The sequence below is a fragment of the Atractosteus spatula genome, chromosome 8, assembly GCF_055471065.1.
Source record: "Atractosteus spatula isolate fAtrSpa1 chromosome 8, fAtrSpa1.hap1, whole genome shotgun sequence".
NCBI classification, from domain to species: domain Eukaryota; kingdom Metazoa; phylum Chordata; class Actinopteri; order Semionotiformes; family Lepisosteidae; genus Atractosteus; species Atractosteus spatula.
In genome coordinates this window covers 24,367,468-24,393,485 of record NC_142713.1, presented here as the reverse complement: position 1 = coordinate 24,393,485, position 26,018 = coordinate 24,367,468, and the positions used below count along the sequence as shown (strand labels likewise).

At 36.5% G+C, this 26,018-nt stretch overlaps 1 protein-coding gene across 3 annotated transcripts in view; it reads left to right on the top strand.

The window, feature by feature from the left end:
• acss3 (acyl-CoA synthetase short chain family member 3) overlaps nucleotides 1-26,018 on the top strand; it is an 89,770-nt gene that overhangs the window by 39,865 nt on the left and 23,887 nt on the right. For all 3 annotated transcript variants that reach the window (XM_088922705.1, XM_088922704.1, XM_088922706.1), the window contains exon 9: nucleotides 7,431-7,534. In XM_088922705.1, the coding sequence (XP_088778831.1) occupies nucleotides 7,431-7,534 (104 nt within the window). The remainder of the gene's footprint in view (nucleotides 1-7,430; nucleotides 7,535-26,018) is intronic.

The window sequence follows — 26,018 nt, the reverse complement described above, 5'->3', positions numbered from 1 at the left end:
TTTTTTTGGGCCTAAATGCAAAACTTTTCTGGTGAAAACCCACTACGTTACATGACCCACAGAATGCTTGTAAAACATGGACAGAGGCAGCGTTCTGTTAAGGGAGTGATTCTCTGCAGCAGGGACTGGGACATAAGTCAGAATAGAAGGAGAACTGGACAAAGCAAAAATAAAATGGATTCTTGAGGAAAACCCGATACCTTCTGTAAGGAAGTTTAATTCAGGATGGGAGTTTACCTTCCAACTTCACAACAACCCTAAGCACACAGCCAAAGCAACAGCGAAGTTGCCAAAGAGGAAAAAGGTAAACATCCCCAAGTGGCCCAATCCAAGCCAGGAATGGGCAAACATTGCCAAATCTATGCGTGGTATGTTGTGGGAAATTCTTCATCAGAGCAGCAGGACACAGTCTTGTGCAGATTCAGTTTTATTGAGCTCAATAAGGACAGCAACCCGTGCAGGGTCTGCCCCACAGAACAGACAAACTGCAAGGGTTTCCCAGCTCTTATAAACAGTCAGAAAGAAGTTTGTCTCACAATCTGTGTGCTTGTCCTGTTCTTTGATATGTAGTTACTTCCTGTCCTGCTCTAGGTTCTGTCTTTTGATATGCAGCAGACATTGATCTGCGTTATCCTGTTTATGGTATGTTTGTGGGTGTTGGTCCTGTCTTTTGTTATGTAGCATTATGCTGGAGCTGCTTAAGCAAGTCAGCTTTATTGCATCTTAGCATAATGTTTGTTAAAGGCTAAATTAACAGACCTCAGCAACATCTTCCACAATGTGATTAAGTGGTAATATTGCAATGCTGGATATGTGATAGGTGTTAAAGAGCTACATTATTTAAAACAGAATTATAGCTGCAATTAAAACAAAAGGCGTGTCCTCCACATACTAATGCATACAGTAGGTATATACACTTATCCAAGCCATTTTTCTAGGTTTTCATTTATAATGACTACAGAATGTCTGAGCATTTCACTTTTCATTTGGAGGTTATTACAATGTATAAATAAAGGTAAAATCAATAGGTACTGTATATAATCATGACCGCTATTAATAATAATTTACATAGCTCATGTTTCTATCTTAAGCAACAGTGCGTGAAAATTTGGCTCTGCTTTGGATGGATGGTTTTGCTAGAGAAACGTGGGTGTGAAGAAGGGCCAGTGCATACCCTTTTCACATGACTTATGCTGGGGTCTATCATAATCTTTGGTGGCCCACCTATTTTGGTTTTTGGAAAAGTCACTTTCTTTGTAATTTTTTATTTAGGTATAGTTATGGAAAATGACTTAATGTATTTATTAGTTGTGTGTTTGTCTCACCTGTTGTGGATCCACAGTCTTGTCCTTATCGTTTGTTCCACTGTGTTGTGTCAGGGTTAAAGGGGTCTGACTCCTGGATTAAATGAAGGTCTCCTGTCCATCAGCTGGAATTTAAGAGTATTTAACCTGGCACTCATAGTGTAGAAACTCTTTGTTTTGTCTTTGTCTCCGTGTGGTTTACATATTGTACCTTGTCTGTGTTTACAATGTACAGTATGTAAGGTGTTTATATTGTACTAGGTTGTGATTACACAGCCTGGTGTTTACTAACTCTTTTGAGATTGCTAGTGGGAACTTTGCTGAAAGGATTGCAGTTTTCTCCTTTTGCCAGGTGTTTTTTTTATTTTTTGTAAATATTTTTTTTCCTACAGACCACATATTTAAACAAACACCTTTTGCACAGTCATTGTACTGTTTTTTTTTTCGTGGCATTTGTGACTCTCCCTGGATTTCCTCTCAAGTGGTTTTGTCACAGTGAGTAAAGTAACTTCCTCAAGGATACAGCTGTAATGTAATGTCTGGGATTTGAACATGCAACCCTCTAGTCATTAAATATGCCCCTGAGTGGTCGAACTAGTGGTGTTAGCTGGGAGTGCTGTTCTATAGTTCTATAGCTCTGACATTGTTCGTTTAAGACTAGGAATGTTAATAGTTGACAGTAACTGTTTTTTACCAAGAGGAAAGACAGGGGTCTCATGACTTTTGGGTTTTTTTCATAACCAAGCTTTAAAACAATTAATGATTATGAATTGTGTGGATACATAACACAACATAATTAGCAATTTTATATGTTGCAAAACATAGGTTATAACAGGAGGTACTGTTTTTATTTAGTGGAGCCCTTGCTTCAGTTCCAGAACTTCTGCTATCTGTATGGAGTTTGTATGTTCTCCCCGTGTTTGCAAGGGTTTCCTCTGGGTACTTTGGTTACCTCCCACAGTCCAAAAACATACTGGTAGGTTAATTGGCATCTGGGAAAACTGGTCCCAGTGTATGCGTGTTTGTGACAGTGTGTCTGAACTGAGATGGACTGGCATTCCATCCATGGTGTTCTCAATCTTGTGCCCGTTGATTGCCAGGATAGGCTCTGGCTCCTCTGCAACCCTGTATTAGAGGAAGAGGTTAGAAAATGGATGGTTGAATCGCTGTTTTCTTGTTTCATTTGGCAACTAAATTCACAAAGTACTAATACTGCAGACTTGTAATTTACTTGTTTATGAGAATACACAGAGTTTTCCATTCAATTTTTTAAACTGCTTTGATTGTGTTTTTGGTACATAATTCATTTGTAGGTTTATCCTGGAATGGTTATTGAAGGTTTTATTTAGTGTCTGTTGTCCAGCTGATATCTTGTGCGCAGACACAGGCATTCTGAATCTGCTAAGCTAAAATATAATTAAAATTCATAAAATGTAGTCTTTTATTATAGTTCTTATGTCTGTGGCCCATTCTGTTATAGTACTTGGGCCATTGTTGTGCAAATGAGATTCTAATCCATCTCACAGCAGTGCATTGTTTGAGTCTCTCAAGGTTAATGGTGATTTTCATTGTTCCTGATCAAAGGTGGTCTCATTATATTCTTCCATCTTTTCTCTCAAGAAGGAAAATCGAAGGTGTACTATCAAAAGCATAAACATGCATCTGGTGCACTATATCTCATTTAAAATTCGACAAGGGCATAATGAGGCAAAGCCAATTATATGTCAGGTGCCTGTTTGAGGAAAATAAATCATGTTAACTTGCAAATAAGAGGTTTTGAAATGCAGAATTGAGAGAATAAGAGAAATTGGCAAAACAGAAACGTGGAATTATTTTAAAAAATGAAACACTGTAGTAGCAGCATGGTGGTGCATTGGTTAACATTGTTGCTCATGCTGGGGCCCTGGGTTCAATTCTGAACATGGGTGCTATCTGTGGGGAGTTTATATGTTCTCCCTGTGTTCACATGGGTCTTCTCAGGATGCGCTGTGGGTTCCTCCCACAGTCCAAAGGCATGCTGGTACAGGTTAATTGGCTTCTCCTAGGGAAAACTGGCCCTTGTGTAAGTGTGTGTGTGTGTTTGTGTCTGTGTACCCTGTGATGGACTGGTATCAAATCCAGGGTGTACCCTGTCTTGCCCCCAATTGCTTGCCAGCCCAGCTCAATCCGTGACCCTGTATTGGAAAAAGCAGTTTAAAAATGGATGGATGGAAATACTATAGTTAGTACAGAGGTATTTACTGGAGGCATTGCATGTATTGTATAGTTCTTGAATTTGTTTATATTCAGTACATGTATTATAGTGAGCAGTAAAAGAAGCTTTTAACTGTTTATACATGTATGCTTTTAGGAAAAAAAACACACCCATTCTGGATATTGATTACATGTTTTGGTGCCTGTGCAGTCACAGTATATGATCTATATATCCACATACATATTCTCCGACCACAACACTGTGCTTCTCAGGCCGATCTACCAGGTGCTGTTGAAGAGGATCAAACCGGAGACAAGAGCAGTAAAAGCCTGGGAGCACTGAACGGCTTCAGGATTGCTTTGACTGAACGCAATGGGACGTGTTTAAAAACACATCAAAGGACATTCACAAACTTGCTGTTGTGGTATCAGATTATATTTCGACTCTATCATCCCTACCAAAAGCTTTAAGGCTTTTCCCAATAACAAACCCTGGGTAACAAAAAGCCTTAATCATGTCCTCCTAAAAAAGAAACAAGCTTTTTCTCACGAGGACATCCAGCTCAGGAAGGAAGTGCAGAGAGAGGTGAAAAGGGAGATCAGGAAACCTAAGGAACAGTATAGGGTAAAAATAGAGAGCACCATGACAACAGGTGACACCAGAATGGCATGGCAGGGCATTAAAAGCATGGCCAATATCCCTCAGAAGCATAGTGGCAGCACTGTACCTCTGTTAAATGGTATGGATGGGCAACAGCTGGCCAATGATCTGAATATGTTTTATACCCGCTTTGAGTTGAAATCTACAACCACCTCAGCTCATCGGGAGAGGCTTTTTTTAAAATTGACACAGCAGAGGTACGTAGACGTTTTAGGAAAATCAATATTAGGAAAAGTGCAGGTCCAGATAATGTGTGTGGGAGGGTCCTACAATCTTGAGCAGATGAGCTTTGCAATATTTTTAGTTTTCTATTCCAGGTGTCCTTAAACTTACAGATCATTCCCTCTCTGTGGAAGAAATCCATCTTTATTCCTATTCCTAAAACTGCCAAGCCGAATGGCCTTAACAGTAGCCCTCACATCTCTCCCAATGAAAACTCTTGAGAGAATAGTGAAAAAACACATCACAAAGAGCACACAAGCCCTCATCGACCCCCTGCAGTTTGCATACAGGGAAAGGAGGGGAGTAGACGATGCAATTCACACACTGTTAAATCTGGTCTATTAACAGCTGGACCAACCAGGGACCTTTGTAAGGATTTTATTTGCTGACTTCTCCTCTGCTTTCAACACAATACAACCACTGTTGCTTGCACAGAAAATCTCAAAGTACTTCAATCGGAATGAGAACTTGATAGGGTGGGTGCTAGACTTCCTAACTAACAGGTCTCAACAGGTCAAATTGGGGAAGTGCTTATCTGACATTCACTGCACATCAATTGGATCACCACAGGGCTGTGTCTTGTCCCCTCTGCTGTACATTTTGTACACTAATGATTGCATAAGCAAACACACAGATAGACATCTCACTAAGTTTGCTGATGACACAGCCCGGGTCAGTTTATTAAAGGACACAGAATACCATCATGGGCCCATTCTAAATGATTTTACTAACTGGTGCAACGAGTTCTCCCTAAAGTTAAATGTCTCAAAAACAAAGGTACTGGTACTGAACTGATTTTAGGAAAAATACCATACCCCCTCAACTCGCTACAATTGATGGTCAGCCTATTGAAATTGTTGATGACTATAAGTACTTGGGACTGGTCATTGACAAAAACCTAAAATGGGACAAATGTTGTGACACTATCTATAAAAAAGGCCAACAGAGACTCTTCTTTCTTAGAGAACTCTACTTTAAGGTAGATAAAACTATCCTTACACTTTTCTACAAATTATTCATTGAAAGTGTCATAACATACTGCTTCACTTGTTGGTTTGGCAACATAAGTACCGGTAATTGTAATAGGCTGGGTAAATTAGTGAACATAAGTGGCAAAATAATCCAGAATAATCAAATCAACTTAAGCATCCTTTACAAACAGAGGGTGACTAAGAAAGCCAAAAGCATCATGGACTGTGTGTCACACCCCCTTCATTGTGAATTCACACTTCTCCCATCTGGGAGACGCATCTGTGCCCCCAGGTGTAAAACCAACAGACTCTTTTATTCCCACTGCAATTACACCCTGAAACAATGCAAAGTAACTACCTTGTTTCTTGTTTCTTTTCTACTGTAACACTACTGTATTCTCTTCCCTTTCGATGATGTGTATCTGTCATTGTGTTGTGTTTGACTGTGCCGTAAAACATATTTCCCCTAGGGGACAATAAAGCTTGAATTGAATATACACAAAAGCTTTATACAGGTACAAGTCATGCTGAATTCCCATGTGAAAGTTGCTGGCAAACTAGACTAGGGGATAAATGAAGAAAGACACCAGCAGCACACATCCGATTGACTGACACACTCTTGAAAACTTGTATGCAGCTTGTATGTGTAAATAGAGAGTCTAACACTGTGTGTGTAGATGTTTTGTCTTACTAGCCTGTACATTGTATTATCCAGTGTTCTGTGTTTTAATTTAGATTAAATTGATCATTGATTGACCATGATACATTTGAGTGACTTAGTTGCATAAGCACTGATCACCTAATTAGTATTAGTAGTTGTATTTATTGGCCAAAGCTGATGGTGTGATTTAAGATGTTGAATGTCAAGCCTGGTGAAAATCATGAAAATCTTACACAGAAAGGAATGAATATACCCAACGTATCAGGAGAACAATGCCTTTGTGCCACTGATATGTTGGAGAACAGACTAAATCACTGCAGGTAGATTCACCAGCACTGGAAGGAAATTCTCTTTAACAAATTTTATACAGTATATCGATGAAGTCTATGGACTTCACTTGCTGCACTTCATGTGAGCTCATCTTGACATGACAACATTGCACCAGGAAAATCAATATTTTCATGATGCTCATGTAACAGTGACTTTCACGTGAAGACGAGAATGTGACAATAATGCCATAGATACCTTAAACGCCAGACCTGAGCCCAACTGCACCTTTATGAGATGAGTTGGGACTGTGTATGCCCAATGTATGTATGTAACACCATGTATGTTGGGACTATGGGATCTTCCAGAAGATTGTGGATAATTCCACAAGACAGCGCCTGCATCCTGGAGCAAAACATGTTGCATATGTACAACTTGTTTTTTGTTCAGTGGTGTCTTCAAATGCCATTGACCTATGACTTCTACTGTCAAAACGCGATTGATCATCTCCATTGGTGACAAGGATTTATCAGACTAATGACTTAAGCTATGTTATGTCAGGTGGATGATCAGTATAGAAATTTGTGTTCAATTCCTAAAGCACATCATCCTTGAAATCTGGTGTTTTATAACAGAATAAATTCATTTTGGGCCTAAATACTTATACTTCAATTTATGGAAATCAGTAAGGGATGGAACATGTTTTTCATTTTTGAGTCTTTTGAATAAAATATAGATTTTTTCCCTTTGTTTCTCTATGAGGTTGTGACAGTTTTTATACATAATTTTATCATTTGAGTATCAGATTTGAATCTGTGTTAGTGTGGCTGTGGAGAAAATGGTGCATGGTGTGACTTCTCAGCCTAGTGTGTCAATTCAGCATAGAAAGGGACGGCAGACACCATAGAAATTGCAGTCTGTATTTAATCTCTAAAATTTCACCAAGTGTATTTTTCTTAGGGTGGAGAAGCATACTGTATGATAAAACCAAGGTAAATAGCAAAAGTCTTCCGATATGAAACAAAAAAGACTGCATTATATTTTGAAGTACCGTAACTCATATTTATAAAGCGTACTGTACATGCGCTGTAATACAACATTGTAAACGATTGCATAATCTGTTTCTATTATCATATTGGTCTCTGTCTCAGAATGCGAACTCTGTTTGTTGCTGGTGAACGCTGTGATGTGGAGACTTTGGATTGGGCTAAGAAGATATTCAAGGTGCCTGTCCTGGATCACTGGTGGCAAACTGGTAGGTGCATAGTGCTCTGTATACTTTCAAACATATGTATAAGCACTTAAGCTGCTGAATATTACGCCTGGTACAAAACAAGTAAGACCTAACCCGATAGGAACCAGTCTACCCCACTTATCAATGTAAGTGTCAAAATTGTATATCAAAGTCTCTTTCATTCTGTTTAACTCCTTTACATTTAGGCTATTATTAATATTTTGTTTGGCAAGTCTAACGAAAAGTAGCTTTAAAATTGAGAAAAGGAAGCACTTCTTCCCTCAAAGGGTTGTGGGATAGTCATAAATTAGAATTATATCAGAAATGTCCAGGGACTGTTGGCAGCTCTTGGTCTGGTGTTTCTGGCTTTTCTCTGATGCCTGAAATGTCTACAATATCTTCTTAAGACTGGGCATCTTTCCATAACCCATTTCACTCCCCCAGAGAGCTGTAATCCTGCCTTAAGTAGATGGTAAATATTATAAAAATGTAGCTTTTGCATAAATACAGAGTACTAGGAATTGCAAATTAAAATCTTGGATTATTTTGAAAACTGCACACACTCAAAACATGGAATCTTAATATTTACAGTCTGCATCAGCTCATTAGGAAAGGTCTGTCCTCTTGAACTTTGATTTGAAAGATTACATTGTTATGGCATTGTGCAAATTTCCTAATTTCTGTACTCACATCCATTCAAAATATTATCTGTTTAGTACAGTAATTAATTGCTTAAATTTTGCATATACCTGCCATCAACGGTAAATAAAACTTATTTGGAAGGGTTTAATACTTCATGCTTATAATGCATATGTAGTAAGTAGCACAAATTGTAAATTCTATCTTTAAAACAACTGCAAATTGTTGTTCACATTTTCAGACTTTTTAGGATTATGTTTTCTTTGTTTTTTATTAACTACTGTTGTTACAGTATATGTAAAATCACAGAAATATTTATAGCACTCTCTCTCCCTAATCACCGCTGCTCTGTGGGCAGTGTGGGTGGACATTTGTTGAAGCAGCAGGTGGAAGTTCTTCATGGGATTTTGCATGTGTGTAATTAATGCAGAACCTAACTAACCTGGCATACAATTTTAATGCTTTTATGCCCTGACAGTAAACCTTTACAATATAGAGCCAAATGTGTAAAAATGTAAAGCCATATTTGAAATTTGAAAATCATATGCCATAAGTATCAAAATAAGCCTGATAAATACTGGGGAGATATAACAAAAGAGCAAAACAATCACAAACAAAGCTTTAGTTGGCTGGTAGTGCTTGACCTAAAGTATAACGGTTTATAATGACCTGACTTTGCTCAGTGTCAAATATAAAATCAAGAGTGTGTTGAAAATGCTGCAGTCCAGACATGCATTTTAGTCACATGCTTTGAAAATGTGGAGTGGCTATCTTTCAGCCTTCTTTTAGACTTGTACTACATATAGAAAAGCACAAGTCTCCAAATTTTAGATTTATCAACAGCAGTAAACCAGTAGGTTCTGTATCTTTTATCCGACAAAGTATATTTTCAGTGCCACAATATTTTAGAAATTTAAAAAACGGTCAACATTATGAATAATAAACAGTGATTTGAATGTACTGTTTCTAAGTTTGTCCAGGCTACAACCATGGACTTATACAGTATGAGCATAGATTGCCTTTTTAATTATTAAGGAATAAAAGGTGCTCCAAATTTAAATATAGTATGACCAATGAGTTATGGACTAGGTATTATCTAAAAGTTGCTTCAAAATCTAAAAATGCTAAACAGTAGTTCACAAATGGAAATGTGGGTCTGAGAGAACAATCCCCTCTCTGAGTGCCGCAACCTTAAAGCACACAACAGGGGAGTAGGGTTTCCAACATCCAAATTACTGTACCAACCATCTGTAACAGTTTGACCCTTCTGCTTTCTGCAGCTCAATTCTGATGAAAATGATAGCTCTAGGTCAGCACAGTGGTGCAGTGGTTAGCATCGCTGCCTCGCAGCGCTGGGGCCCTGGGTTTAATTCTAGACCTAGAGTTCTATCAATGTGTTCTCCCCGTTTTCATGGGGGTTTCCTTTGGGTGGTGATCTTCCCACAGTCCACAGATATACTGATAGCCCTGGTGTCAGTGTGTGTGCCTTGTGAGGGACTGGCAAACCATCCAGGGTTTATCCTGCCTTGTGCCCTTGTCCCCATTGCTTGCCAGGATAAGCTCTGGATCCCCATGACCTTGTATTAGATGAAGAAGTTAGAAAATGGAGGGATGGATGACTGCTCTCTGCAAAGCTATTAAAACTACCATATTTCATGACAGGACATTCAACTCTATTACAGTATATAATATTTCCTTGTCCCTGTCTCATCAACAGGATAGATCGTCTGGAGGGCACTGTATTTCCATTCCCTAGCAAGTGTTGTAAAGGGCAGTAGTACAAGTACAACCATACCAGTTTCTTTAAAGTTCTTACAAATAGTAGAAGAGAAATATAAGTGAGGTCATTATTTAGACTTGTAAAATATATCACTTTCACACACATTCATTCTCTTCTTGGAACTGTCCAAACTGGAGTATACAGGTTACATCCCTAGTCAGGCTTCAGGAATGCTGCCATATGTATTTCAGGAAGACATAATATTACATGCAGGCATGCCACAGAGCTCCAGATACAGTATACCAGGTTCTCCATGACTAATCATGTTGATTTGTTCCGCTTGGACACAGTAGTTTGAACAATTTTCTGCTGGGAGCTTCTATTTCTACATAAAGAAAAAGGAGCTGTTGCTCGGCTGTAGGCCAATATAGGAACACCAGCCTGACCAATAATGAACAGCTCTAGCAGCTCAAGTCAGGAAAAGGTTGAAAAAGCAGTCAACCTTATTATGAATAAAAGTTTCGGGAGTGGGTTAGGCATTTCTGGAAGGACTCAGAAAATTGTACAAGCAACCTGCTCACGTTTGTTATTTAAAACACAGTGTCTGAGAGCATGGTCTTGAGTAATCAGCATGATTGCTCTTTGTTTTACCTAAATGTTTGGGAATGGAAAAGCTTGTTTTTCTTGTGTTTAGCTATTTCTGTTTACCTGAAAATACCGCCCAGATTGATGGCCATCTGTAATATACAGTAGATTAACAGTAACATGTGCACCTACTATATTATGAGACTATAATGCTGCAGAGAAATACATACAGTTTACATATTATGAATAGTTCTCTAGAAATAATAAAAATACAAAATCAGAATCTGAAAACAGATGTATGGGATGTTATATAGGCTTTTCTTTACTCTAGAATATGATCCTTTAGTAATTTTGCACTTTGACATTTAATGTGTTTTAGTCTGAGTACAGAGAACCGCCTTGTTTGCAGAGGTGCTATAAAATATGTTTTAACATGTTTTGCTGTTGGGAGTTTTCAGCAAAGCCCTTATTCTGACTCTGCTTTGTAAACATCTCAATCATGATTTCATTTCATTCTGAGATGGTTGATATGCTGACATTAGAACTGTTTGTTTTCATTTCTGTTAATCATTCTTTTTGAGAGAGTACATCTTAACTTTGAATTTTTTTAAAGAAAAAAGACAAGACTCATGGTGCATCAGAGTATATAAAATCACAAATGAACAGCATGTCCTAGATCTGCCTTTTATTTTTCATAAGCAACTTTGTGAATTGGATTTTTTTTTTATATTACAATATTGAGGTGCCCTCAGAACATCTCTGCAGGCCTGTCTGTGATTCTGTGATCTTGGAATCCCATTTATAAGTCAGTGGTCTTTGAATTGGTAAAAGGGATTTCAATGTGCTTCAGGTATACTTTGCCTTTTAAAGTACATCATTCTCTTTTGAGTCTTCCATGTCAGTCCTGCCTTCACTGTGTTTTCATTATTGTATTTTATGACATTTAAATCCAGTTGTTGAAATTATTCTGCCACTGAAAAGCTCTTGCATGCTCAAGGCAGAGAACTCATGCAGTCCTTGATGGAGGAAATATACATGGAAAAACGCCAATAGATTTGCTTACAGCTAAAGAATGAGACGACCCCAAGGTCAGGGATAACAGCTTCTAGCCCTGATGGGTCAAATTCCATAAATTCTCTAAAGGAATTAAAAAGTACTGTAAGTATTTTTCAATTAGCAACTGATTAGGACCTAAACAACAAAAGTGGATGATTAGACTTTGTCTGTACTCAAATTGTTAGTTCAATCAAGCAATTAAGATCCATAATGTAAATCCCCTGCAGTCCCTGGGAATCAGAGCTGTCCATCCCTGCTGTAAGTGGTAATTAGGTGTGGGTGGATGATAGACTAATAATACAGGGTTAGGTTTTACATAAAGACTTTGTTACCTGAAAAAAAAACAGTAAATGTGCTTGGAACACATGCAGTTTTTAATGTTTTGTGTAAAAATGAAAGAATCAATTGTAATGTTTAACACTAAATTCTGTTTTATTTAAGAGAATGATTGTGATTTTAAGGACTGTAACATTTTTGCTGGGTTGATAGGTAGCAGGGCACATTGTGAAACTTACTTACATGGAAGGTACAGCATGTAATGTCTTTCCAGATGATTACCAATAGAGACAATACATATTGAATAACAGTGCAAGAACTAGGTCAGACAGAGGTGAAATCCAGCATTAGAATTAAAGCCTGTGTGTGCCTCTCCGTGTGAACAGAGGGACCTCGATATACAGTTAGAGCACCTTTTATGGCTTTTGATGTCATTTGATTTGCATAGGCTCTCTGTTTAATGCCCTTGATGAGCCCAGCTTGTCAATTGTAGCGCTTATACTATGTAATAGAATAGAGAACGTCTAGTCTATTCATTGGAGGAAGAAGTCCCCCTGTTTTTAAAAAAGATATTTATTTTGAAAATTTCTTTGTCAGCTACATACGTTTCTGAAAAGATGAGCTGTGAACCTGTGAACCTACAATAGGAGGTCTAATGCTCCTGTACAGTTAAGCAATCCTTAAAAATTATATTTGTTATTCCAGTAATGCACAGTGGTAGATGGTCACAAGTATTATTAAGTCATTTCATCTATGCATCCCATATAACAAGACCAATTAAATTTTATGTCACTAGCATCAGCACATAGGTCATATTAAATATATATATTAAAACCAATCGTACAAAAACAGTTTCCCATTTTCTTCTTTATGAAATTTTAAGTAATCCATGTGATTAAACCAATTATGCATGTATACAGTATATTTATTTCCAAGTCTCCTTTGTTTGAAAGATCGGGGAAACGAAACTCTTCTGCATATCCCTGAATCCTCTATGAGGAATACTCCTTCTGTGGATAATGTTTACAATATTGTAAATCTTGCACATGCAGAAAACATTGATCAAATGTTAATTAAATTAAAATAAATTAAAATATGTTTTATTAATTAAATCATGCCTTCAGCTTTGTAACAGGAAGGAAAAAATAGCTGTCGGGATTCATATTGAGATGAACTTGCGTTTAGGATGAAGATAAATTTAAATTAGGTTTTAGTACTCATTTAAAAAGAAACATTTCGTGGTAACAGCAAAGAGATATGTGAAAGGGAGACATTCAGGTCTTTTATACAAGTCATACAGTATGAATTTAATGTCTTTTTCTTTTTCTTTGCCATGTGATTTTTCTTATATACTAATGCACAATATAAACACTGCAATCTAAGTTTATATCAGTAAGTAACTGGGCACATGCATAATGTAATTTACAATTTAAATAGCGAGCAGATAGGTTTGTTGGAGTTTTGATTATTTGATTTGAGATAAAATAGTTATGACAATAACTAAAGCTATATTTCTTTGATGTTTAAACTGACATAAAACTGCTAAAATGCCAAAACTAGATTAAATTATTTTCCACCTACCAATTATGTCCCATCTTGTTGAATTGCAAATAATCATCCCTTTTTTTAATGTCACTCATTTCAATCAAAATTTGATTGAACAATTTTGAGATGTTAAATGGCAAATGCATAGATTTGATTGTTATTGAGTTTACTCAATACATTGGTAATGAAAATTACCAAACTATTATTGGCATGATTAAACACTGTGAAAGAATTTGCCCAGGGTCTTAAATATTCTGCTTCAACAATTGACTAGTTCAAACAACCCAGATACTCCTTCTATCAGGAACAGTCCTGTCAAGCAGGGGGTCACCACACCAACAGAAGATGGTCACATCTGTCTAATATAGTTGTAAAATTGTTTTCAAACTGCAATGGCTACAGGAGGAGACATTCCAGGAAATAATAACCAGTGTGTCAACAGAATGACTTTGGTTCACCATCTGCATGGATGTAATCTACGTTCAGCGTGTTCAAATATGAGTAAAACATTCACTGTAATGGCTCTTTCTGTTGCTGTTTGGAATTATCCTAATGCAAGCCCATTCAAAAAGTGACAAATCATAATCAGGGCGGTCTATAACATTTCTGAAATGCAGAAAAGAGGGAGCTAAGCGATCCCAAACCAGAGGTACGCCAAATCAAGTTATTGTAATAATGCATAATACGCATAATAATGTAATAATTTCATTTGGTTTTGAGTCTGTCAAATACGTGTAACTAGTGAATGGTAGACAGGCCAGATTTTCAAAATAGACATGTAGACTACTTGAGGTGTTGTACTGGAAGTTAACATATTAACGTTTCCCACAATTCCACAATCCTAAAAATTGACGCTTCCCAGCCAAACGAAAACATGAAAGTGAATATACAGTACAAAAGACGATTACATGTAAACATTACAAGTACGGTAAGTGACATAAATCACATTGTTTTCCTTGTGGTTTCCCTTGTATTTCATTAAATGGGGCGATTGTGAAAGCTTGTAGCCCTTCAGATTGCAGTCACTCTCTCTGTGACAGTGGCAGGAGCAGACAGGAGCTTTTCGAAGCACATGTTATTAGAAATATACCTGTGGTCGAAAATATAGGCAAATAATTTTATGAAAAAATCTCATCTGCTCAGCCTTACTGATCTCATTCCTATTGTTGTTGAGTGCACTTTCTTTTACTTTTTTTGCTTATTTTAATATTTAACAATATATTTTATATTGTTTTCTATAATTCTTTTTCTACATAGGTTTCAGTGCATTACTTTGCAAGTTATTATTTGCTGGAATTTTGAAGTAACACTGGTCCTGCTTATCATTATTAATGTTCCTATATACAGTATTACTTTCAATGTTAAAATTTTATCTTTGTAAAATGTGCACTTCATGTTCTTGTTTATAAGTTATTTATTATGTGTCCTTCAATTCTGGTTAATTAAGAGATTAATAAAAAAATAATTCTCTAGTTAATTAATTCATTTATTTTATTGTTTTAATTAGTAAGATAAAGTTGTGTTGGGAGCTGATAATAATAGTGTATGTTCAAATCATGATCCTGAGGGGACCCTTTCCAAGATCTTGCCCAGGGTCCCCAAAAAGCTAGGGCTGACCCTGTGCTCGGAGACCATTCAGAGGTAAAATGTTGATAGCTGAGAGCTGAAACTGGTGTTTTCTGTGGGCCAGAGAACATCTGAGATTACAATAGGAAGAGTAGTGAATTTTTACCCTTGACAGATCTGACAAAGGACAATGCAGGTAGAAATGTTGTGGTGAGCATTATGTGATTAGTGTATGTGTCAAGCCACCTGGAGGCTTTATCCTGACTTGACTTCAGAAGAACATCTGTGGTACCCACTTGCCAATGCCCTCATCAAGAGACAGGCATGACTGGCCAGCTGTAGCCATTTGTCCAGAGACTGATCAGGTTTATTCATCAACACAGCAAGGAGTGAGGTAATGTTTAGGGAGGTCATAGCTAATACTATTTATTATTCATTTTCACAGAGCCACATTTTATACTGAAAAAGATTCAATTCTTTGACCTCTCATCAAAATGCAGTTTTTATTATGTTAAGCATCTCTGTTTTAAATATTTGATTAAGTCCATCGGGCCTGAGGATTATGTTTTTTTTTGTGCATGGGTATTGTTACAAATGTTAGGAAGGTAGGTCCCTTTTTTCAGTCTATAAAGGCCCATGGGGAATGGGGGGCAAGGGACACCAATTTTCTTGACCATCCGACACTGGAGGTGGAGGTGATGTGGTGATCCAGCTGGCCTATTACCCCCAGAAGGATTAACCCCCATTTCTTACTTGGAAAGCAGGCTGAGTGGACCTGGGAGCCATCTGGAAGGAATTAGAGCAAGCTAAATCACTTGCCCCTACCTGGGATTGAACCCAGGACCTTCCAGTCAGGAGCTAGATGCCCTTGCCATCTGAGCTACCATGGCTCCTGTACAGGTGGGGTTAAAAATTGGTGAAAATCGGGACTTGACCAAGTGGTTTAGTCAATAAGAGAAATAATTATTCATAACCCTAACTTTCTAGCAATATAACTTGAGTGGTTGGTGTAATTAGAGGCACATTAAGTCTTTGTGAGAGCAGTAATAATCCAGACACACTTGGTTGCATAGATACTTTTTACAATGATAAGCCACAAACTACACTCCATACAAAAAAAACATACAACACACAATTTACTCTATGTACAGTATTTATGAGAGGCCTAACATTCTGGTCACCCAGAAAACCCCAGACTGCTACTAAGCATTAAAACTCTTAATGCCTACAGAGGCCACATAAGAGATAAGCCGCAAAATAAATGGAAGCCTATATCCCTTTCCATAAAAATGCCCCGTAAGCAGGAAAGCCATTTCTAACCGAGGTGTCTTTTACTCAGGAAACCCAAGTTTCCTGAAAACACAGAATAGCATGTTCTCTAGCAAAGTTCTAATAGCTTCAGTTAGGTTTGGTTTGGATGATCATGAAGTAGGGGCTCTCGCCTGGCACAAGCTTCGTTCCACCTCCTCCAGACTCTTCGCTCCTTCCTTTTCTTCTACTGTATCTTGTTCCTTCCTCTCTTTGTGTTCTTAATGTGGTCTTATATATTGTGTGTGTCTTTACTGCTCCTTGACAATCATTAACCCACAACATACCTAGGTATACTAAGGTAAACATTACAATTGTTTCTGCTCAAGTGATTCCCCAGACCTCAGGACACGTCCTCTCTGCTTTGAAGCTAGAAGTTTTCACTCTTCCCAGTGTCACAAACTTTATCTAAAATCTAAGAGAGACTTCTAACACTTCTAGAGACTTCTAGTCACCTAACACTGCGAAATATATTAAGAAAAGAATAAAAACAAGTCAGTACATTAACTCCTAAGAAAATCAATTTATAAAATCAGTCCAGGAAACTACAGGCACTTAAGTAAAAAAGCAAGGCTCCCAACTGACATGTAGCTTCTCTTTAATTATGCTTCTTTAAATTAGCTTTTGAGGGGTTTCTGTACTGCTCAGTGGTACATGTTGTAAATGCAACTATTTGCATATATTGCTCTGTATTCCTTGTTTCTATTGTTAACTTGTGTTTATATATTTTAATGTTACATTGATGTAGTATATAAAAGATTGAAAAGATTGTAAACAACATAAAGATTTGTTTTTGCCATGATGAACTGGTTTATTCTCAGGCCATCATTAATGTACTGTAATACTTTTTCTTGAAGTGTGTTTTCTTTACATCACCTGCCTCAATAAAATATTTGTTCTGAACTTACTGTAGGGAATTGATCAAAATATAGTATTGCAGATTTATCTTCATAACATCCAGTATGCCTTGGCTATTATCCAAACACAAACCACAAGCTGTGAGGTTATATTCTTAAAACTGTGTTTTTGAGAACTCAGTGCCTCTTTCGTTAATTTTTAAACACTTTCTAAACAGATCAGCTTTAGCCTGTAGTGTGTTTTTTTGTATTTAAACTGACCGGTTAAAAGTATGACCCTGATCAATTAGACACACACCTTGGAACATATTGCAAATATAAGCAGCAGGTCTCTTACATCAGTTTTCAGTTTATAAACAGGTTTGTATTCTGCTCTCCTGGAATCAGTTATTGGACTGGGGCAACGTCTGTGTATCTTCCCATGTTTGCATAGGTTTCCCCTGGGTGCTGCAGTTGTCTTTCACCTTCCAAAGACAAGTGCCAGTGTTAATTGATGTTTTTTAAATAGTTGTGTTCTTGCATCTGTGTTTCGGGATAGGCTGGGGGTTCTTAAGATCACTATGAAATTAAGCATTATTATTTGTACCTTTCTGATAACAGGTGCATATAATAATAATTGAAATTTGGAAAACCAGCAACCATTGATTAAAAAAAAAACATGCCTCTCTAGGAACATGCTAGAAAGTCAAAAAGAGAACCAAAGTGCTTTGGCTGCTGAGCCTTTAAGATCTGTGGAATTAACTTTTCATTGTTCCTTTGTGGCCAACACACTCTGACACAGCTCCCCCACTCAGTCCTACAAGTATCTATTATGTGCACTGAAATATTGCTCGGATGTGAAATTAATTTTGGGCTTCACTGAAATCTGCTTTTAGTTTTCTATGCTACACAAGCATAATCTGCTTTCCTATTAAGGTAAAAATTACAATAGTATGATTAGTATGCATGATTGTAGATCTGCCGAAGTGTCCTAGATGTTTCTTAGTTATGAAATTCAAAATTTCTTTTTTTTGCTTTTCTGAGGATTTGCGATAGTGTACACGTCCATTTGGGCACGTATTAAGTGAATCTGGTTTTATGCAGCTCTGGACTCTGTTACTTTTAAATGGTAATGATTTCCAATGCTGTTTTCATCAAGGGTTTTATATACAGTATAATGTGCTGTACATATGTTGATGTTTATGGTCCATACGATCTTGCTACTCCTGTCCTTAAGTATGCCATGGAATTTATTTCTGCATCCCCATGATCCTTGTAAAAATGATTATATTAATAATTATAATAATAACTGCTGACATAAAATTACAAAGTGTTCAGTAAATGAGACATCTCTCCTAATTTATGTCGGAATGGAAGCTGTGTAACAGACTTCAGTGAATATCATTCTCTTATTAATTTAGTTTCTGCAAAAGATTTAGTACTGTTTGTAGTGTTTCTTTACATTGTTGCTTGGATGTGAAGTTGAGTTTGGGCTTCATTGAAATCAACGCTTAATTTTCAGGGATGCAAAAGAATAGTCTGCTTTCTTATTAAGGTAAAATAATTGTAATGCATGATTGTTGGAAGTCCTGTGAACTTGCAAGTCTTGGTAAAAAGTCTATCTCATATACTGTATCATATTATTGAATGAAATGTCCAACATATTTTTTAGACGTAGGCCTAATTATTTATTACTTTAGAAAATATTTCTATCCTGTAGTTGTCAGAAATATAATTCTATCATTTCTTACCAGTTTACCAGAGTCTGGCTTTAAGTGCTTCCAATTTAATATAGTAGTTTTTATGTGCTTCATTTCTTTTTAAATCTGCATCACCCTTAAAATGGTAAATCTGTTTTGCAATCTCCATTCAACTTGAGTATCAAACTAAGCCAAATATATTATATGTGTGTATGTTTGAGTGTTGGGTTGGAAATAACCATGACCCGTTATCTGCTTAAATACCAACACTCATTTACCACTGAGAATGGATTAAAAAGAAAAGAAATGGATGAACTGTTTTGAAGCCTGCTGGTAATCTGTGAGCTATTTTAGGATGAACTCTAGGGTGAAAAATGATGAAGGTTGCTGATGTCATCCTGGTTACCCAGCAACCACTATTTTTCTAGTTCGGAGCTTCTATGCTCACAAATAGTATAAACTTACTGATTTTTTTGATAAGTGGAATAGAGAGGTTTTTTCAGTTTGGCCTGTGGAAACAATCCCTTACAATCTTTTATTTGAAGCTATGCTAGGGAATTATGCTGAAAGCTGATAGTCTTTAGTTCATGAAGATTGTGAAACACAACACATTTTATAACCAAGTAAAGGACGCTGTGTCATTAGCAGAAGATATTTCTTATTCATTTAAATTATTTAATTATTTGCAGAACTGATAAAAATAAAAAAATACAATATTTAAACAGTCTCAATCCTCTTACAGTATACCAGGCAGGCTGAGCAGCAAATAATGCATTTAATTAAAAATAAATATATTCTGAGCAATGAGCAAAGGCTGTTGAGGAAAGTCAAATGCAGTCTTATGCTCTGAACCAGTGTAATGTGAAAATATTGTTATATTGTCTGACTTAGCTTTGGATTTATGCAATTTATCTGAAGATTACTACAGCGTACAAGTCCATTTGGGGATTAATTTAGTGTTTCTGTGTTTATACAGCTGTGGACTCTGTACTCTGTGATTTTTAAATGCTAATGCTCTGCAGTGCTCTTTTCAGCAAGAGATTTATATATACTGATGTTGATGATTCCTCAAAACTACAAATGCCAGGTGGACTGTATTTATGTATTACCTTGATTTTGTAAAAAAAAGCTGTGGACGGTATCACTAATGCTATTTTTCCACATTGTTGTGCTTTTTCTTGTAAAGAAAAAAAGCATAATTTAGCAACTGATATTCCCTGGATATGCTACCTAATTAGAATATCCATTGTTGCTTAGCCAGAATGAATGAAAGGAATTAAAAAATAAAGACATCACAATGCAAACAACTGGGTTTTGTGTGGTAATAGGAACTGGCACAGCCTCACTGATAACAGTCAGACAGAAATGTCTTGCCAGGGGTGGGGTGATTTTACATTATGAATGGATGATCTCTGACATCCTCCTGCCCAACTCCTGTAGCATGTGACCAATTAAAGTACTCTGCCTGAGAGCTTCTATTCACTGCTGGCTTTCAGCAATACCGGGCTTTGGGAATCTCTGTCTAAAGCAAACACTGACTACCACAATTAATCTGTCATGAAGTCACGAATTTTAAAATCAAATGTCAGTTCATACTGTACTATATGGTAGACAACTGTTGCCTCAAAACCTTTTAATGTAAGCATTAGAAAATGCAATTTGAAAAAGGAAAATTACTTTTTTGTAATTACTAATGATCTTTAATAATTATTAGGAGCATTATTCATTTTCAACTTGAATGAACCTGAGTTCAGATTCCATAAATCTCTCAATTTAAATGCTACCAGATACTGTGCAAAAGACAACAGTCTTGCAGACATTCAGGCAATGTGGATCCTTCAGAAAAGAAAATAAATGCTAACAATTTAAACATCAGCACACACAGATTACCTCTGTATTCCTATAGAGTCTCTGCCAGTGACTAATGCTATTGCTCAAATACTCCAGTACACTTGCATTGCCTGAACTCCTACTTATCATTGTCACATTCATAAACCTACAAAAGCTCTCTTGTAAACTGGATCTAGTGGTGGTTTAATGAAAGGTGATATAAACTCATGGTTGTAAGGTTACCAAATTTAACATAGCCCTGCTGTCGGTTCTTATTGTGTTTATCAAGACTAGCAATTGCTGTGCAAGGCTGTTTATATCCATATACTGTATCTACTATATCTACTGTAAAGATCTACCCATTTGTAAGAGAACAAGACTTAAAATGATATTTCTCTGTTGTTTTTTTTAAGTGCCTTGCAAAAGTATTCAGACCCTTAAACAGTTTTCACATTGTTGGTTTAAAGCTTGCAGTCATGGCAATTTGAAGTATCAGTTAATAGTTAATAGATGCACAATGTACTCCACACACTCAAACCAAAAAAATGAAAGAATACATATATCATGATCGCAAAAGTATTCAAACCTTTTACTATGGCAAACCTAAATTACTTTAGGTACATAATATATTATGAAGCCACAGAATTAGTTGAGTGGCTTTTGTGTGCAATAATACTCATCCACATGACTGCAGGATAAATGCAACTGTCTGAATTCCAAGCAAAGATTTAACCATGAAGACCAATGAGCTTTCAAAACAGTTCAGTTGTAAAGTCTAATAAAACACAGATCATGGTAATGGTATAGAAAAATTTCAGATTTCAGACACACAAACACACACACACACACTACATACATCACGTTGTCCATTCATAGTGAGCAGCTGAGCAAGGAGGACACTGGTTAGAGGTACCACCATGAAGATAACTCTAACTTCGAAAGAGCTACAGAGTTAAGTACCTGAGATGGGAGAAAACATCCAGAATGTGTCTCAAAACTAGCCTGTATGTGATGACTCACATTGTTCTCTTTAAAATCATACTACAAGCACCTGAAACATCACTGCAATCGACTGAGCTCCCTCTCAATCAGTCAGATCATCAGTTCCCATAGTTACTAGATTGGGGTGGAAGTCATTACCACCTGAGCATTGTTAAATCATTCACTTGTTAACATCACAGTATTTAAGACAAGCCTCAGCAATATTTCTTCACTTAGTTTTAGTCCTTGTCACTAGTCTTGGATTCCTGCTCCATTGTGCCTGTTAGTTGGCTTGTTTTCTCTGACTTTGATCTTGTGTTGCCCCTGTACTTAAAATCATAACCTCCAGTGATTTCAATCCCCATTTCACTATTCAGTCTCTTCATTTTCCTACTGGTATCTCTGGAACATCTTTTTGGTTTGGACCTGGTTTGTTAAAACTATGGCTTTGGACAGTCCTTAACCGATTGTTTGCTAAATTCTCTGCCTGACCATTCCCTGTCACCCTCTTGTCTCTCACTGTTACTGGATTCATTCCTCTGCACTGAATCGCGTCACTTAGCCTTGTGAAGGTGTAAGCAGCATGCTTACAGTGGCAGGAAGGAAACCTTAACTAAAAGCAAACTCTCAATTCTGCCTGGAGTTTGCAAAAAACACTGAGTGATCCTGCAAACATGTGACAAAAAGTGAAGTGGTCACATTCGTTAAACAAACGTATTGTCTAAATGGCAAGGTGCAAAACCAACAAATTATACTTCTGAGTCAACACCATCCCTACAGTCCAGCATCATGCTATGAGGATGTGCCTCCTCAGCAGAGTCAGGAAAGTTTGGTGGGATTGAAGAAAAAAATAGAGGGAACAATGTACAGTCAATTTATAAAGGAAAACCTGTTTTAGTCTGTTCAGGACTTAAAACCTGGAAGAAAATTCACCTTTCAGCAAGACAGTGATCCAAAGCACAACGCCAAAGCTACACTGTAGTGTAAGAAATTCAGTATTGTTGAGGGACCCAAAGTCCTGACATGAATCCTCTTGAGAATCTGTGGAAAGAGTTGAAAACTGCTATCCAAAAGCAATCACCAAGCAACATGACAGAGATTAAGCAAATCTGCCAAGCAGAATGATCACAAATTGTACCAAGTCAGTGTGCCCACTTGGTTAAGACTTAGCCAAAATATTTTGAGGCTGTAATTGCTGCCAAAGGTGTACATATTGCATTTATGCATCTGAATGCTTATACTTCTTAGTTTTTTTCTGACATTGACTTTAACTTATCTTTAAGTAACCCTTAGGCTTCTTGAGTTGGAGCAATCTGGTTTTGAATAAAATATTAATAAAAAACATGCATGCATCCTTTTGAAATTTCACAAAATAGAACACCATACAAAAGGTATGGATACCTTTTCAAGGCACTGTACATCTCTATTTCTGCTGATTGTGTTTGACATTGATTCATTACTTTGTGTATCCATCTACAGTTAACTACCAAAATAAAGGAAACACAAAAATAAAGTAGAAAAAGGGTGTTTGGCCAGACCAGCTTCAATGCGCCTAGCATAAAGTTAAGTGGACCTAAACTATGTCAGGAAAATGTACCACACTCCATAACAGAGCCAACAGAACCTTTCACTGTGGGAAACAAGCACTTGAGCCTGTAGGCGTCTTTTGGCATGCACCACACGTGTACTCATCCACTTGATGAGAACAGGATGAAGAATAACCATATGAAATTTTTCCACTGCTCTGTAAACCACTGTCTGTGGTTTTTGCACAAAGTTATCCTTTAAAATTGATGCATTTGGATATGCTTTAAAGAATAAATATTTAAATAATAAATATAATAAGTTATATGCCTTGAATAAAATGTATGACATTCTGCATTATTTCCTCACATCCCTAACTATCATTAAAAAGAAAATTAAGTTTTGCCTTCTATTGTAAGGTTATTACACTGTCAGTTTTCCTACATTTTACAATATATTCACAATTAGCAATGCATTTCCAAATTGTGTTCTGATCATAGTAGCTGATTTCAGAAACCAATGGAAAATTTGAATATTTGTTTTTATAAATGGGTTGATATTTGTGACGGAACATCCAGAAACTCCAGTATATAGTATACTGCTATACTGCATATGCTCTTCCTCATGCAATGCTTATATTGTATAAGGCATACAAATTGTCATCCACTGTAATTTGCAGTTCACTCAATAGTAGCAACTCAGCTTCAGAAATTCCATCACAATAACATTTTCAAACCTGCTTTACTTCAAAATATTTTACCCCATTTTTTTACGTTATGTCTGTGTAGGAATGATTATGTATCCAAATTAGTTTGACAAGGGAAACAGTATGCATTGTAAGCAAAACTGAAGAAATTCTGCTATTTCGAATACTTGTTCTGTGTTGACTGACTTTTTACAACACTCATTCATTTCAATCTATCCTTAGCCTCCTGTATTTTGGAATTTCTTTCAACATAATGCATGGGGCAAAATCCCCCAAGATTGTACTTAGCACATATCAGCAAGGAAAAGGTCAATTTTTGCACTAATATAAAATATAAAGGCTCCTTTTGACTTAAACTCAATAGCACTTCTGAACTCAAGCCCAGCAGTTTAAGAAAGAAAACACCTGAAGAAGGCTCCATGGCCAAAACGTGTTTTCTTTCTTCTCTTTTCAGCAAGGAATAAGCCTGTTACTTGTTCCTTAATTCCATTTAGGTTCACTTTAATTCTATTTTTTGAAACTTTAAATGCCTATTTTGTTTTTTGATATTCAGTGGTTAATTGTATTTAGTTTAAATGTATTTATTTTAATTACAAATAAGAAATGCATCCGTACTCTTCCTTAACTTGTATATGTTGTAATATTTATACTGTACTTGTATAGTCCATGTTATGCAGGAAAGTGGACTGCAAAACGTGCTGTTGGTTTGGTCCTATCTGAGAAACATACTTTACTGTTATTGTGTCAAAATAGTAGACCGTTTAGACTGAGCAGTGTGAATGTTCATCAGCTACTAAATACACATGTTGAGTGCAAAAAGATTTAGGAGTTCTGAAGGCAAAATTAAGTTAACACTCTTTCTTAATTGAATAGCTGTCTTGAGAGAATTGAGAGAATTCTGAATTTGACAGGCTTTGATTGAGTTCTCAATTTGACAGGCTTTTTTTGTACCTGCCATGTAAATCTAATTTCTTATCAAAATGGCACTTTTCATGAAGTACATGTATTATATTTGTGTGTGTATTATGTGAAATGTTGAATGGCTGTGCTAAATATTAGTTTCAAACCTCCAAACTAAAACAAATATTGGGTAGTTGTAGACCTACATTGTGGCTCTTTTTTTTGTTCCATGTGTAAATCATGTATAGCATTGCGATTGACATTTGTCTTTCACAAGTAAGAGTGTCTCCTCATTTTCATGTAAGTACAATTGTGCAAGAGTATAATGGAAATCCTCTTGTCATACATTTTATTTAGTGTGAAAACCTGATTTCAGAAACTTGTTTTTGTGAAGTTTATTTTGTAAATCTTTAGAACTTGGTATTCATATTAAATATACATACTGTACAAACTGTTTGGAAGTCATTAGAATGTTTTTGAAAGTCACCTTAAAACACCCCTTGACAAATTCTCACGTGCTGAACTCTATCTGGTAATACTGTAAACAAATTTAGATACACTAAATGATTACTATATCTAAATGCTATTAGTAGATTTAAGTGATTATTTTCAGAGTCTATTATCCCATGCATGAGCTGTTATTTTGTGGAGTCTCCCTTGTGGGGTTTAATCATTATTCTTTTCAATTACTTCACTGCATATCATTTTGTCTTCAGTTTACAATTAGGATTAAATCTTCAAGTTCAAACAATGTGGTTTTCTGGTTTCATATTTTCTGTAGTATTTTCTGTGAGCTAAGATTTAATCTCCTTTTACACAATCTATCCAGACTGGTAGCTGTCTGGGTATCACCTGTGTATTCTGAAACAACTATAAAATGTGAGTAGGGTAAATACTTTGTGGTGTTGCTTTTTGTCTAGTTCTGTGTACCACAGGCACATTTTACACAATCATTTCTGATCTGGACCAAATGTACAGTAAGTGTAGCATTTACTGCGGCTCAAAATGTCATCATCAGCTATCAAAAGTTCCTCTCAGGAAGGTGGTACAGATCTTGAACACATATTACAGGTGCATTTGATTCTGGCAAGGTAAACACTCAAAGCACTACAGACATGCTTTGGTTCTGTCCTTCTGGTTGGAGTAAATTAGAAACAGCATTAGATATGTGAGTAAGCAATACTGTACAAATACCCTATTTCTAATAAAACAGTGGATTTTCAAGATGATGAAGATCACAGGTAGATTGAAGTGATTCTATGATTGTTTTTAACGTTTTCTGAGCATTGCTGTCATAAAAAGGCTGTTATCCTCAAAGATAAAATAATTCAGT